Source organism: Salmo salar, chromosome ssa16, assembly GCF_905237065.1.
Source record: "Salmo salar chromosome ssa16, Ssal_v3.1, whole genome shotgun sequence".
Lineage (NCBI taxonomy): Eukaryota > Metazoa > Chordata > Actinopteri > Salmoniformes > Salmonidae > Salmo > Salmo salar.
In genome coordinates this window covers 24,326,763-24,343,106 of record NC_059457.1, presented here as the reverse complement: position 1 = coordinate 24,343,106, position 16,344 = coordinate 24,326,763, and the positions used below count along the sequence as shown (strand labels likewise).

At 43.5% G+C, this 16,344-nt stretch overlaps 1 protein-coding gene across 1 annotated transcript; it reads left to right on the top strand.

Annotated features, from left to right (window-relative positions):
* The first annotated feature begins 9,261 nt into the window (after window positions 1-9,261).
* fkbp4 (FKBP prolyl isomerase 4) lies at window positions 9,262-15,834 on the top strand. Its single transcript, NM_001140424.1, is given in 9 exon segments — window positions 9,262-9,653; window positions 10,930-11,074; window positions 11,155-11,297; window positions 11,413-11,533; window positions 11,622-12,402; window positions 12,497-12,682; window positions 12,789-12,932; window positions 13,052-13,147; window positions 14,706-15,834. Coding segments are annotated over 5 exon segments (663 nt in total). The 5' UTR covers window positions 9,262-9,560; the 3' UTR covers window positions 11,783-12,402; window positions 12,497-12,682; window positions 12,789-12,932; window positions 13,052-13,147; window positions 14,706-15,834.
* The last annotated feature ends 510 nt before the right edge of the window (window positions 15,835-16,344 follow it).

Sequence of the window (16,344 nt, the reverse complement as noted above, 5' to 3'; positions counted from 1 at the left end):
GGATTGTACAATATTTGCACAATATTCTTTTAAAAATTCTTCAAGCTCTGTCAAGTTGGTTGTTGATCATTGCTAGACAGTCATGTACAGTAAGTCTTTTCAAACCAAAACTAGGCCACTCAGGAACATTCAATGTCATCTTGGTAATCAACTCTGGTGTATATTTGGCCTTGTGTTTTAGGTGATTGTCCTGCTGAAAGGTGAATTTGTCTCCAAGTGTCTGGTGGAAAGCAGACTGAACAAGGTTTTCCTTTAGGATTTTACCTGTGCTTAGCTCTATCCCGGTTCCTTTTATCCTAAAAAAACTCCCTAGTCCTTGCTGATGACAAGCATACCCATAACATGATGCAGCTACCACCATGCTTGAAAATATGAATAGTCATACGCACATCCTTAAAAACATAGGTGCAGGGCTAACAAAGAATACTAGTACAGAACAAGGCCTGCACACTGTTGAAGCTCCCAATTTCAGTTTTATTGACAACGTTATGATCAAAAACGGATCTTCGACTTTTGGTCTTAACTTGTTTGATTTGCCCCAAACATAACGCTTTGTATTCTGGACAAAAAGTTATTTATCTTGCCTCATTTTTTGCAGTTTTACTTTTATGCCTTATTGCAAATAGGATGCATGTTTTGGAATATTTTTATTCTGTACAGGCATCCTTTTCACTCTGTCATTTAGGTTAGTATTATGAAGTAACTACAATGTTGTTGATCTACCCTCAGCTATCTCCCATCACAGCCATTAAATTCTTAACTATTTGGCCTCGTGGTGAAAACCCTGAGCGGTTTCCTTCCTCTCCGGCAATTAGAAGGACTCCTGTATCTTTTTAGTGACTAGGTGTATTGATACACCATCCAACGTGTCATTAATAACTTCACCATGCTCAAATGGATATTCCATGTGCTTTTTTAAATGTTTACCCATCTACCAATAGGTGCCCTTCTTTGCAAGGCATTGGAAAACCTCCCTGGTCTTTGTGGTTGAATCTGTGTTTGAAAGGAATACCTAGGATAGGATAAAGTAATCCTTCTAACCCCCCCCCCCCCTTAAAAGATTTAGATGCACTATTGTAAAGTGGTTGTTCCACTGGATATCATAAGGTGAATGCACCAATTTGTAAGTCGCTCTGGATAAGAGCGTCTGCTAAATGACTTAAATGTAAATGTAATGAAATTCACTGCTCGACTGAGGGACCTTACAATTATCTGTATGTGTGGGGTACAGAGACGAGGTAGTCATTTAAAAAATCATGTTAAGCACTATTATTGCACACAGTGAGTCCATGAAATTTGTGACTTGTTAGCACATTTTTACTCCTGAACTTATTTAGGCTTGCCATAAAGGAGTTGAATACATGACTAAAGACTCAATCTCAATTTAATCTATTTGAAATTCAGGCTGTAACAAAATGTGGAAAAAGTCAAGGGGTGGGAATACTTTCTGAAGGCACTGTGCTATATATGCTTCAACGAGTGTGTGTGTGTGTGTGTGTGTGTTTTTGATAAAAACATCCCTCCAATTGAAAAGAGAGACTCTTGTCCAATCAGAAGTCCTGGCTCCAGGCTGAGAGAGGTGAAGCAGCTTAACTTTTTGACAAGGGGTACACACCTGGCCGCACTCTTTCCCCTTCACCTTCCTCTGATAGCTGCTGCTGTTGCTTTTTCTTCTCCATGAAGAGAGAGAAGTGTTGGGTCAGAGAGGTTCTGTGCTCCAGGGTTGTGCTCTACAGGAGTGCGTGTGTGACTGTGTGTGTGCGACTGTGTGTGTGTGATTACCCATCGCAGGCCAGCGAAGGCAGGGCCGAAGCTGGCGTGTGTGCTCTGATCTAGTCGGGGAGTTTGGCCAGCGTTGCAGGTTGGGAGTAGTGTCGGTCACACAAAATAATACAAGCATAGTCTCTGTGATGACGAGGAGAGGAAATTTTCATCCCCAGAACATTGATTAGGGGTACAGATTGATTGATTAGGCCAAGGGTATACATACCTTGAGATATATACTGAACAAAAATAGCACAACATGCAACAATTTCAAAAATTTTACTGAGTTACACTTCATATAGGGAAATCAGTCAATTGAAATAAATTCATTAGGCCCTAATCTATGGATTTCACATGACTGGGAATACAGATATGCATCTGTTGGTCACAGACACCTAAAAGAAATCAGTACCTGGTGTGGCCATCATTTGCCAAATACAGTGCGACACATCTCCTTCACATAGAGTTGATCAGGCTGTTGATTGTGGCCTGTGGAATGTTGTCCAACTCCTTTTCAATGGCTGTGCAAAGTAAAAAAATATTGGCGGAAACTAGAACAAGCGGTTGTCTGGTGAGTATGCAGACCATGGAAGAACTGGGACATTTTCAGCTTCCAGGAATTGTGTACAGATCCTTGCGACATGAGGCAGTGTATTATCATGCTGAAACATGAGGTGATGGCGGCAGATGAATGGCACGACAATGGGCCTCAGGATCTCGTCACGGTATCTCGGTGCATTCAAACTGCCATAGATAAAATACAATTGTGTTTGTTGTCCGTAGCTTATGCCTGCCCATACTATAACCCCACTATGGAGCAAATCGCTCGCCCACTCGACGCCATACACACTGTCTGCCATCTGCCCAGTACAGTTGAAACCGGGATTCATTCGTGAAGAGCACACTTCTCCAGCATGCCAGTGGCCATCGAAGGTGAGCATTTGCCCACTGAAGTTGTTTACGACGCCGAACTGCAATCAGGTCAAGACCCTGGTGAGGACGACGAGCAAGCAGATGAGCTTCCCTTAGACAGATTCTAACAGTTTTGCCAAAATTATTTGGTTGTGCAAACCCTCAGTTTCATCAGCTGTCCAGGTGGCTCATCTCACTCCATCCTGCAGGGGAAGAAGCCGGATGTGGAAGTCCTGGGCTGGCGTGGTTACACGTGGTCTAAGGTTGTGAGGTCGGTTGAACATATTGCCACATTCTCTAAAATGGAGGTGGCTTATGGTAGAGAAATTAACATGAAATTCTCTGACAACAGCTCTGGTGGACATTCCTGCAGTCCGCATGCCAATTGCACGCTCCCTCAAACCTTGAGACATCTGTGGCATTGTGTTGTGTGATTAAAATGCACATATTTGAATGGCCTTTTATTGTCCACAGCACAAGGTTCACCTGTGTAATGATCATGCTGTTTCAATTAGCTTCTTGATATGCCACACCTGTCAGGTGGATAGATTATTTTGGCAAAGGAGAAATGCTCAATAACAGGGATGTAAACAAATGTGTGCACAAAATTTGAGAGAAAAGCTTTTTGTACATATGGAACATTTCTGGGATCTTTTATTTCAGCTCATGAGACATGGGACCAACACTTTGTGTTTATATTTTTGTTCAGTATACTGTAGATAGATACGTTACCTATAGATTAACTGAGAAGGTCTATAGATAGAGTACCTATGGATTGATTGACAGCCTTCATGTAGAGGTTCTCTATCACAGCCTGGCCTGGACTCCTCCCACCAGAGTGAGGCTGAAACATAACTGAGTGTGAGTGTGAATAAGCCATAGACAAACAATTAATGGATGCAGGATGGACTGAGCTTTCCATTCAACCCTATGAGAAATGGAGAATGGCGGTGTTGGGCTGATGTTGGGCGATTAGGCCTGGCTCACAGTCGACGTTCCAATTCATCTCAAAGGTGTTCGATGGGGTTGAGGTCAGGGCTCTTTGCAGGCCAGTCAAGTTCTTCCACACTGATCTCGACAAAACATTTCTGTATGGACCTCGCTTTGTGCACGGGTGCATTGTGTCATGCTGAAACAGGAAAGGGCCTTTCCCAAACTGTTGCCACAAAGTTGGAAGCACAGAATCATCTAGAATGTCATTAATTGTATGCTGTAGCATTAATATTTCCCTTCACTGGAACTAAGGAACTAGCCCGAAACATGAAAAGCAGCCCCATTTGGTCCTAGACGTTTCCACTTCACAATAACAGCACTTACAGTTGACGGGGGCAGTTCTAGCAGGGAAGAAATTTGACAAACTGACTTGTTGGAAAGGTGACTGAGCTCTTCAGTAAGGCCATTCAACTGCCCATGTTTGTCTATGGAGATTGCATGGCTATGTGCTCGATTTTATACACCTGTCAGCAACGGGTGTGGCTAAAATAGCCGAATCCACTAATTTGAAAGGGTGTCCATATACTTTGTATATATACCTATTCAATGGTGGATTCAAGTATAAAAAGGTAAAATAGTCATATTAAAAGGTGTTTAACCTCTCTCGGGTATGTGGGACGAAATCGTCCCACCTAGTCAACAGCCAGTGGAATCAAGTGGCGCGATATTCAAAAACCTTAAAAATGCTATAACTTCAATTTCTCAAACATATGACTATTTTACACCATTTTAAAGACAAGACTCTCGTTAATCTAACCACATTGTCCGATTTCAAAAAGGCTTTACAACGAAAGCAAAACATTAGATTGTCAGGAGAGTACCCAGCCAGAAATAATCACACACCCATTTTTCAAGCTAGCATATGTCACAAAAACCGAAACCACAGCTCTAACCTTTGATGATCTTCATCAGATGACACTCCTAGGACATTATGTTATACAATACATGCATGTTTTGTTCAATCAAGTTCATATTTATATCAAAAACCAGCTTTTTACATTAGCATGTGACGTTCAGAACTAGCAAACATACTGAAAACTTCCGGGTGAATTTACTAAATTACTCACGATAAACGTTCACAAAAAACATAATTATTTTAAGAATTATAGATACAGAACTCCTTTATGCAATCGCGGTGTCAGATTTTAAAATAGCTTTTCGGCAAAAGCACATTTTGCAATATTCTGAGTAGATAGCTCGCCATCACGGGCTAGCTAATTTGACACCCACCAAGTTTGGCGTTCACTAAACTCAGAATTACTATAAGAAAAATTGGATTACCTTTGCAGTTCTTCGTCAGAATGCACTCCCAGGACTTCTACTTAAACCACAAATGTTGTTTGAGTCATCATTCCCCGTTCTGGCACCTTCTCAGAGCCTATGGGAGCCTTAGAAAATGTCACGTTACAGCAGAGATCCTCTGTTTTCGATAAAGAGGCTATAGAAGGCCAAGAAATGGTCAGAGAGGGCACTTCCTGTATAGAATCTTCTCAGGTTTTGGCCTGCCATATGAGTTCTGTTATACTCACAGACACCATTCAAACAGTTTTAGAAACTTTAGGGTGTTTTCTATCCAAATCAAACAATTATATGCATATTCTAGTTTCTGGGCAGGAGTAATAACCAGATTAAATCGGGTCCGTTTTTTATCCGGATGTGAAAATACTGCCCCGTACCCTAGAGAGGTTAAGCTTGGTTTACCTTTTCAGCTGCACCCCTGATGCTCTCCTTATCCCCTCATGGAGTACTGTCTGATAGGGCAGCACCACCAGCTACACACATGCTACACACACACACACATGCTACACACACACACACACACACACACACACACACACACACACACACACACACACACACACAGAGTCAAAGACCAGGGACTTGGGGGCCTCCCAAGTGGCGCAGTGGCCTTAGAGATTCTTGGTTTGAGTCCAGGCTCTGTCGCAGCCGGCCGCGACCGGGAGCCCCATGGGGAGGCGCACAATTGGCCCAGCATCGTCCGGGTTAGGGGAGGGTTTGGCCGGCAGGGATGTCCTTGTCCCATCGCACACTAACAACTCCTGTGGCGGGCCAGGAGCAGTGCTCGCTGACACGGTCGCCAGGTGCACGGTGTTTCCTCCAACACATTGGTCCGGCTGGCTTCCAGGTTAAGTGAGCAATGTGTCAAGAAGCAGTGCGGTTTGGTTGGGTTGTGTTTCGGAGGATGCACGGCTCTTGACATTCGCCTCTCCTGAGTCCGTATGGGAGTTGCAGCGATGAGACAAGACTAACTACTACCAATGGGATACCACGAAATTGGGGAGAAAAAAAGGGTACAAAAAAAAGAGGCAAATGTTGGTTTCTTGAGGAGGGGAGCGACTCAGGCCATTTTGAAGTCAGAGGGGTCAGGGATGAGTGGATGAGGCAAGTGAGGAAAGGGAGAAGGTCTCCAGAGATGGTCTGGTGAAGGGAGGGGATGAGCGGGCAGGTTGTTGGGGACAGGTTGAAAAGCATTAAACATTTATGGCAATTTAGCTTGCATTTGCTAGCTAATTTGTCCTATTTAGCTAGCTTGCTGTTGCTAGCTAATTTGTCCTGGGATATAAACATTAGGTTGTTATTTTACCTGAAATGCACAAGGTCCTCTACTCCGACAATTAATCCACACATAAAACGGTCAACCGAATAGTTTCTAGTCATCTCTCCTCCTTCCAGGCTTTTTCATCATTTAACTTATATGGTGATTGGCATCTTAACTTTCATAGTATTACCACGACAACCGGCAACAGTTCGACTTTCAATCACCCACATGGGTATAACCAATGAGGAGATGGCACGTGGGTACCTGCTTCTATAAACCAATGAGGAGATGGGAGAGGCAGGACTTGCAGCGTGATCTGCGTCAGAAATAGGAATGACTTCTATTTTAGCCCTTGGCAACGCAGACGCTCGTTGGCGCGCGAAAGCAGTGTGGGTGCAATAATTGAATAACATAGATTCCTAGATTTATTTTGCCATGCTCGCGCACGCGACGCGAGCGGTGTGGTCAGCCTGTAAGGCAGACGTTGGGAAGTTAAAGTCGCCAAGTACGAAGAGCAGTGAGCCATCGTCAGGAAATGAGCTTATCAAGGTGTCAAGCTCATTGAGGAACTCTCTAAGGACACCTGGTGGGCGATTAGATGACAACAATGTTAAGCTTGAGTGGACAAGTGACAGTGACAGCATGGAATTCAAATGAGGAGATGGACAGGTGAGTGAGGGAGAAAAGAGAAAATCTCCACTTAGGAGAAATGAGTAGCAGTGTGCCACCACCGTGACGACCAGATGCTCTCGGACTATGAGAAAAAACATAGTCAGATGAAGAAAGAGCAGCTGGAGTAGCAGTGTTCTCTGGGGTGATCCATGTCTCCATCAGGGCAAAAAAGTCAAGGGACTGAAGGGCAGCATAGGCTGAGATGAACTCTGCATTCTTGACTGCAGATCGGCAGTTCCAAACGCTGCCAGAGACCAGGAATTCCACATGGGTTGTGTGCGCAGGGTACACTAAATTAGAAGGGTTGCCGCCAAGGGGTGGGGAGCGTCTGTAAAGCCTACAGGGAGAGGAGCGAACAGGTATAGAAAACACACACATAGTTGCCAAAGCTACAAACCAACAAAATGAGATGATGTGAAAATAACTAGGTAAGATGCTAAAGTGAGAGTGTGGTGTGGAGCCTTCCTTTCTGCAGAACAGTCTTTTTTTTAGGCGACAGTCTTAGTTTTGCGACGAGACCCCTGCCGCTGAAAAAACAGGAGCACACCTCCCAGTACTGAATTGCTGATTGCCTTGGAGAGGAATTCATTAACTTCGTGAAAAAGTTGCCCAACCAACTAACCCTGCACCCATTAAAACCTCACCACTGTTCCACTACTTTGGCCCTATCAGATCCTACTACACACCAGCAGCCTGGGAGGACGGGACACTATCATTCAAAACATTGTGTAGGTCTTCTGCAGTAAAATCTTGTACACCCAAGTACTCCTCTGCAGCTGCCACCACATCTATCCTTTGAATTGTGTTCCATTCCTGCAGTACAATTGACAAGCATTGCCATAAACCCCCCCCCCAAAACAAAACTGACTGAAGCACGTTATTCCTATCACTCTCTATTGGCCTCAGCCTACTCATTGGGACCCTCTTCTGATCCCTCACCCTGAACCCATCTTCCTCTACTACTCTCTTCACTGCCTCAGCATATGACACTTTCCGCACTACTCAACCTGCCATTCTCACACCGGACACCTCTGATCTCCAGCACCATGGGTAATGTGATGGAAATGTTTGTTTTTGTGCTTTTCTAATAATCAATTTCTGTGCTCTTCTAATAACTGTTTTCTGTGTCCATGCAAGTGACTGACTAAGTGTATCCTCACTATCAGTATCTGCAATTTGGCAGTACGCCCAGACCCTTATTTTGAGAACGAAAGATATCTCAGTGTCAAGGTCTCAGCAAGGAAAAGGCCTTGTGAGGTGTTGGTATGTCATATGCATGACCCAGTATTGGTTTGTCACATGAATTAAGCAAACATTAATGATGAATGAATTATGAATAAACTAAATCATGCAAATATAACTTGTCTGTATATAAGCGATCTAACGGGACTGCCCCGTTAGCGCTCCTGACAGACGTTCACTATGGTGCAAGTTTGTTGGAACCTCTCCAGTTAAATGGATCATTGTTTATTATCAGTTAAGATTGACTTTAAGTGTCCCTGTGTGCATTGTTTAAATAATCAGTTCAAGGACATACATGTGGTGTATTAGAAGCAATTATTGGTACCAGTATTGTCTTAGAAACATGCCTGCAGTACTGCGGTCGGCCTTAAACTTCAGCGTCTTCAAAGAGAGGGGGCAGTCATTCTCCCCTGGTCTTGACAAAGTGATCCCCTCGAATGTGCTCAATTTTCCCTTCCCTGTTCACCCACCCTGACTAGAATTTGTTTTGCCAGTGATAGATGTCTCTTTCTCTATCATCTATGCTCAGACCTCATGCATGTTTACGACAACTCTGAAATTCGGAACCTCTGACTTAAAATTAGCATAGAGCTTCCTATTGGTTGATTCTGATCGTTTCCAAACCTCATCTTTCTACGAGTTTCTAAGTCGGATATTTCCGAGTTCTAAATTGTCCTGAACGGAGCGCTGGGCTGACTGGGCTTTTATTTGGGAAAAAAGATTATTTGAGAGAGAGTTTATTCATGACAAGTCGAAAACTCGGAACCTCCGAGTTAAAATTAAAGCAAATTATTTGCGTAGAGCTTCATATCAGTTGATTCTGATCATTTCCAATTGGGAAACTCGGGCCTCATCTTTCTACAATGTGTTTACAAGTCGAAATAATAAGTTTCCGAGTTGTCCTGAATACGCCACCTTTCCCCCAAAATAAAACATTGTTTTAAAAAAGATCCCAATACATGTGTTTATCACACCATAAAACAATGTGTGAGCTCATGTATATTATGTGTATTTCGTTAGACGGCAATTGAGTCACTTGCTTCACACGACGATGACAATTCCACCACCCCCATTTCCTCGCTGCGTATCTGGAAAGTTCTCGGCTTTTCCTCCAGGTGCTAGAACTAAGCAAGCAACACAGCAACGTGGACCGCTTGATTTATTAGCCAAGCAGCTCAACAGCAAACATTCAGTTTGGAGACGGGTGCACAACGGTCGATATCCGGCATAATTTGGCGCTAAATGTGCGAAATATAGCTAACAAGACAAACGGATTCTTGATCTAGCTGATTTGTGGCGCAGATAGCCTTTCCGAACCATAGTTAGTTATTTAGCTAGCTTGCGCCCTACTAGCCAGCCGTATTGTTAGCTAGCTAACGTCAGCAGACAATTGTTTCAGGCCAGGGGCTCCAGGGCTATGACTGCTGAAGAGGTGACCAACGAAGAACAGAACAACATCCCGATGGAGGGAGAGGATATCACGCAGAAGAAAGATGGAGGGGTTTTAAAGGTAACTGAGTAAGCTACGTTAGTCAGCTAGCTTAGCTAACGTGGGCTTGCTCGCTTATCTAGCCAATGCAATCAATCATTACCAGATAACTACGGTAGCCTAAACTATTTGTCATTTGGTTAGTTAGGTTAACTTAAGACTACTTAGATGGTTTTGCGCAGTACAACGACTGAATTGGCAACATTTGGGTTTTGCCGTTTTCTAACGTTAGCCAGCGATAAATATGTTGGACTAACATGGTTAGCAAGCTAACTGGCTAGCTACCCACATCTTCGTTAGCCAGTAGATCTATAACCTTTAAGTTCATATGCCTTGCCACCATGATATAGGCCTACGGCCGAGACAGTAATATCTAAGGTATGCACCACACACAAAGGTGCTGCAACTGCCTCTGGAAACAACCGTGCAGCATTCCATTGGAAACAAATAAACGCAACATCCAACAATTTCAGACTTTACTGATTTAAACTCATTATTCCCTAATCTATGCATTTCACATGACTAGGAAAACAGATACCTTAAAAAAGGGTAGGGGCGTGGATCAGAAAACCAGTCAGTATCTGGTGTGACCATTATTTGCTCATGCAGCGCTACACATTTCCTCTGCATAGAGTTGATCAGGCTGTTGATTGTGGTGTGTGAAATGTTGGCCGCTCCTCTTCAAAGGCTGTGCGAAGTTGCTGGCTATGGGCTGAAACTGGAACACAATGTCGATCCAGAACATCCCAAACATGGTTGGACGTACTGACAAATTCTCGAATGTAGTTGGACATGCTGCCAAATTCTCTAATGACATTTGAGACGACTTATGGTAGCGAAATGGACATTCAATTCTCTCGCAACAGCTCTGGTGGACATTCCTGCATGCCAATTGTACGATCCCTCAACTCAGCATCTGTGGCATTGTGTGACAAAACTGCACATTTTAGTGGCCTTTTATTGCCCCCAGCACAAGGTGCACCTGTGTAATGATCATACTGTCTAATCAGCTTCTTCATATGCCACACCTGTCAGGTGGATGGATTATCTTGGCAAAGGAAAAATGCTCAAGAACAGGAATGTAAAACAAAGAGAAAAATAAGCTTTTTGTCCTTATTGGAACATTTCTGGGATCTTTTATTTCAGCTCATGAAACATGGGACCAACACTTTACATGTTAGGTTGAATTTTTGTTCAGTGTACTAGACCACATACAGTAACATTACCATAGGCTGACTGGGCCATACATTGCTACAGCACAACTAATCTTCAGTCTCTCCCTCCCCTCCATCTCTAGTTGGTGAAGCAGGAAGGCACAGGGACAGAGCTGCCTATGACTGGAGACAAGGTGTTTGTTCACTATGTTGGCACGCTGCTGGATGGAACCCTGTTTGACTCCAGTCGTGAACGAGGAGAGAAGTTTTCCTTTGAGCTGGGCAAAGGTGTGTGTCTATTAGTGTAGGCCAGGTGATCAAGGTGTTGGACCTTGGTGTAGCTACTATAACTTTGTGTGTGTGTGTAGGCCAGGTCATCAAGGCGTGGGACCTGGGAGTGGCTACTATGAAAGTAGGAGAGATCAGCCAGCTGATCTGTAAACCAGAGTATGCCTACGGCACTGCCGGCAGCCCCCCGAAGATTCCCCCCAACGCTACACTTGTCTTCCAGGTAACCCTCTGTCTGTCAGGGATTGAGAAGTTGTGTTTTTGAGAGAAACATTCTGTGCCAACATTGACGTGTGACTTTGTAAGAGTGCCCAAATTGAATGTTTTGTGTGTGTTAGGTGGAGTTGTTTGAGTTTCGAGGGGAGGACATCACTGAGGGAGAGGGTGGAGGAATCATCCGTCGCATCATCACTAAGGGAGAGGGATACACCAAGCCTAATGAAGGAGCTGCCGTAGAAGGTACGAGCGCGCACACACAAACGTATCATCATCAATAAGGAAAATACCTACCAGCTCTCTCTCACCTATCTCTCTCTTTCCCCTGCAGTGTGTTTGGAGGGCAGCTGTGAGGGCAAGGTGTTTGACAAGAGGGAGCTGAAGTTTGAGTTGGGAGATGGAGAGAGCCTGGGTCTGCCAAGCGGAGTGGAAAAAGCCCTGATGGCTATGGAGCAGGGAGAAGAGTCCCTCTTCATCATCAAACCCAAGTAATACCCACTACAAACCTTGTGTACATACTATGTTGTTTTGAGAAATGTGTGATTGTGTGTTCTCTTGGCATATTTCACTCTGTATCACAGGAGGTTGGTGGCACCTTAATTGGGAAAAACGGGCTTGTGTTAATGACTGGAGCGGAATGGTATTAAACACATGGTTTCCATGTGTTTGATGCCATTCCATTTGCGCTGTTTTGGCCTCAGCAGCACCCTGTGCTCTGTATGTATGGATATCTAAGTGTGTGTGTGTGTGTGTGTGTGTAGGTATGGCTATGGAAACACAGGCAACAGCAAGTACAATATTCCTGGTGAAGCCACTCTGCAGTACAAACTCAAACTGACCACCTTCGAAAAGGTATGACCCCTCATCCTTTAGCCATATCAACTCGATGGTCCTGTCCAGAAACATCCGTTCTGCATTTTATTCATGGCTTTTCCACACATTTTGCCTACTGAATGTTCCGTAGCTGTGTCTGGTGTTCTGAGAGGTGATATGCTAGCTTGCTGACTAAAGTATTTCCTATTCCCCAGGCCAAGGAATCCTGGGAAATGAACTCAGCAGAGAAACTGGAGCAGAGCATCATTGTCAAGGAGAAGGGAACACAGTACTTCAAGGTGTGTGTGTATTCACGTTTCTTTGTGTGAAGGGAAGTAGCTTCAAACATTGGTGCAGATTTACACAGGATGTAATATATGTGTTTTTGTGTAGGAGGGAAAGTATCGCCAGGCATCTGTCCAGTATAAGAGGATTGTGTCCTGGCTGGAGAATGAATCGAGTTTACCCGAGGGGGAGGAACAGAAGGCTCAGGCCCTGCGGTTGGCTGCTCACCTCAACCTGGCCATGTGCTTCCTCAAGCTACAGGAACCAAGCTCTACTTTTGACAACTGTGACAAGGTACACTCACTCAGAAGATACACACCTGACTGTATCTGACTACCTGAATATTCCACACCACACTTATTCACCTATGGTTTCTGCTCTCTCTCATTCATGTGTGTAGGCCCTGGAGCTGGACGAGACCAATGAAAAGGCTCTATTCCGGAGGGGGGAGGCGCTGTTTGCCATGAAGGAGTTTGATAGGGCGAGAGCAGACTTCCAGCGTGTCATACAACTGTATCCTAGCAACAAGGCCGCCAAAAGCCAGGTACTGTACTAGAATGGTCTTTGTGTGCCTCAGTCGAAACTTCCCTCTCCTCTTCTGGATGTCCCATCTCTCCCTGCTGTCTGTCTGATCTGGGTCTCTCTGTTTTTCTGCCCTTGCAGGTGGCTCTGTGCCAGAAACGGATTAAGGAACAGCATGAGAAGGACAAGAGGCTCTATGCCAACATGTTCCAGAAGTTTGCTGAGAGAGATGCTAAGGTGAGACAAACAGCCCTTAGCCCCTACACACTACACACTTTTCCTAGTTCCTCCACACCACACAATTCCCCTGGCCCCAATGTAAGTGGTGATGGAACACTGAAGAAAACACAGAACAAGGCTGTAGATCTCCAAATTAACCACCAGAGGGCAGACTAACTCACACTTAGCATCCTATAGACAGGTTGGTTGTTAATGAACAAAACTGACGGTATACCAAAACTTTGGTACTTTTTCGATACTAGAACATGAAAAACATTTTGATACTAGAATGTGTTACTTTCGGTAATTCTGTCATGTGTCTCACGGATCAAGCTTGTCTATCAGCACAGTCGACCCCTTATTATAGCCTGCTCCACTTAGTCATTTATAAATTAAGATACTTCTATGCAAATGTTGTTGATCAGTACAATAAGTCCCAAATGGAAGGAAAGCAGGTTGTTTGTCATCTTAGCCCCATGAAATCAGCCAACACGAGCTCAATAACTCAATGCGTGTACACACTCCTATTGAAAATGCCTTCACCTGTATTGTGGATAGGCCTAGGCTACATCTTTATTGATAAACTGGGTAAATCAAGATTTACCATTCAAATAAATGATTACCGTTGTGTAATTGGTAAAAACCAAGTCAAATTGACTGTATAATTTGATTCATTTGGAAAGCATTCAGACCCATTGAGTTTTTCTACATTTTGTTACGCTACAGCCTTATTCTAAATTGGATAAAATATATTTTTCCCCCTCAATCTACACACAATACCCCATAATGACAAAGCAAAAACAGGTTTTGGGATTTTTTTTGGCCAATTTATTGAAAATAAAAAAAACGGATGCCTTATTTATATAAATACATTTTAGATTGTAACGTAACAAAATGTAGAAAAAGTCAAGTGGTCTGAATACTTTCCAAATGCACTGTACATGGCTGTGTCTGAACAATGTTGATGTAAAAAAAAAAATGCGCATGTAATGATATTGAACTTTAAAGGTGCCCAACGATTGAACAGAGCAGTAGCTGAGTTTCTGTTTGGATGAAGTGCCATTCTGTGACTTTGGTTAATATGTCTTGTTTTTTCCCCCGTGGTATCGAGTATTGTGATACTAAACCTGGTATTGAAGTCAATTCTGGTACCATGACAACACTATGCGCAACTATGGGGCAAAACATACTGGGTTGGCTTAGACTGTTGACAACATGCAAACTATATTTGGTCTCCAAATGTTTATTGAAAACATAAATACATTTGCATTATGAGCACATGTCTCTCAAATACATTGTTATTTTAACCATATTAGCATAGATATGACACCAGTCAAAACACCTAAAAACAAGACATGGTATCATTAACGAGCCACCTACAATTCCCCACATGGTAGCAGCTTGTCATTGTTGCTAGCTATCTGACCATTCAGAATCATAACGCACGCCTTCTGGCCACAGACTCATCATTTTCATGTCGTTGTCAGCCAACCTGTCTATAAAGCTACATCACTTCTGAACATGGAACTAAACTGTATTAATATCTCTCTTGCTCTCTCTCTGCTTTGATGATCAGGAGGAGGCTGACAAGGGGATGGAGAACGGAGGCGGGATGGAGGTGGAGGAGAATGGAGGACAGGAGTAATGGCTGATGGAGACAGATGTGGTAGTCTGTCTGTCATGAAGACTTTTAACTTCAGACATTTGTGTTTCTAAAGAGAGAAAATGTTAGTGTGTGTGAGAGAGAAGTGCATGTGTGCCCATGGCTCGACTGTATCTCCTGTGTGTCTGTGTGCTATCATCATGGCAGCTAGCTGGCTGGGTGGGCCTTCTGTTGTTGACTGCACTCCAGAGGTGTGGCTAAAAGGAGTTCCCCTCCCTCTGGTTAGCATGTAGCAGGCTGCCCCCTCCCTGCACGCTCCTGCTCAGACTTCTTTGCTTAATGGAGTTGGAAGCCCAGTTCTAGATGTGTGTAATCACCCCCTCCCCCTTCCAAGGCCAACTAATCAATTCCTGGGGTCTGCTCCCTGTGTGTGTGCGCGACTGTGTCTGCTGACTGTAACAGCACCCTCTCTAGCAGAAGTCATGCTCACTAAACAATTGCTCTCTGCTTCTCAAACACTGTATGATCTTACCCTGGGTTTATGATTTCTCTCTTTAAATGTTCTTAATGGGATGATGATGATTTACTTCACGACTGGAAAGTGTGTGTGTGTGTGTGTGTGTAGTAGCTGATATGAACTAGCAGCTTCTCCTGGTTGAACTCAGCCAGTATAAAGCTCAGTCAGATTACATATATATAGTCTTACTGTAGTCTATGGATGCATCCCAAATCACACTCTATACCCTGTAGATGACATATGCCCAACTTTTTGACCAGTGCCCTGTGTCTAACCTGAGGAGGCTGCTATAAAGTAGTGCACTATATAGATAATGGGTGTCGTTTAAGATGCAGACTTACAGCATCCAGCTCCAGCGGACCTGGCTCTAGAATAATACCTGATTCAGCTAATCACGGTCCTGTGGAGCAGTTGGTTTGTAGAATCAAGTCTGTTGGAACAGGACGGAGCAGCTAGGGAGTGAGATTGGTCAGTGGGTGGGGTTTGGGGTGTCATGTGTGTGTTGATTGGGGGGGGGGTCTTTCTGATTGGAGCATTGTGGTTGGTTCTCTGACTGAAGGATCTAATAAACAGAAATGACTCAAACTCTTGTGTTTGTGTATCCACTTGTTTTGTACAATACAACTTTCTTTGGCCAACTGTTAAATCAGAAATGCATCTCCCCATTTGTGTAAAAGTAAATACCTTTAATAGAAAATAACTCATGTAAAAGTCACCCAGTAAAGTACTACTTGTGTAAAAGTCTAAAAGTATTTGGTTTTAAATATACTTAAGTATTCAGTAAAATAATTGTACATTCCTTTATATTAAGAAAACCAGATGGCACCATTTAACATTTTTTTTATATATATATTCACGGATAGCCAGGGGCACACCAACACTCAGACGTCATTTACAAACAAAGCATTTTTGTTTAGTAAGTCCACCAGATGAGAGGCAGTAGGGACCACCAGGGATGTTCTCTTGAAGTGTGTGAATTGGACCATTTCCCTGTCCTGCTCAGCATGTGAAATATAACCAGTACTTTTGGGTGTCATGGAAAATGTATGGAGTAAAAAGTACATTATTTTCTTTAGGAATGTAGTAAAGTAAAAG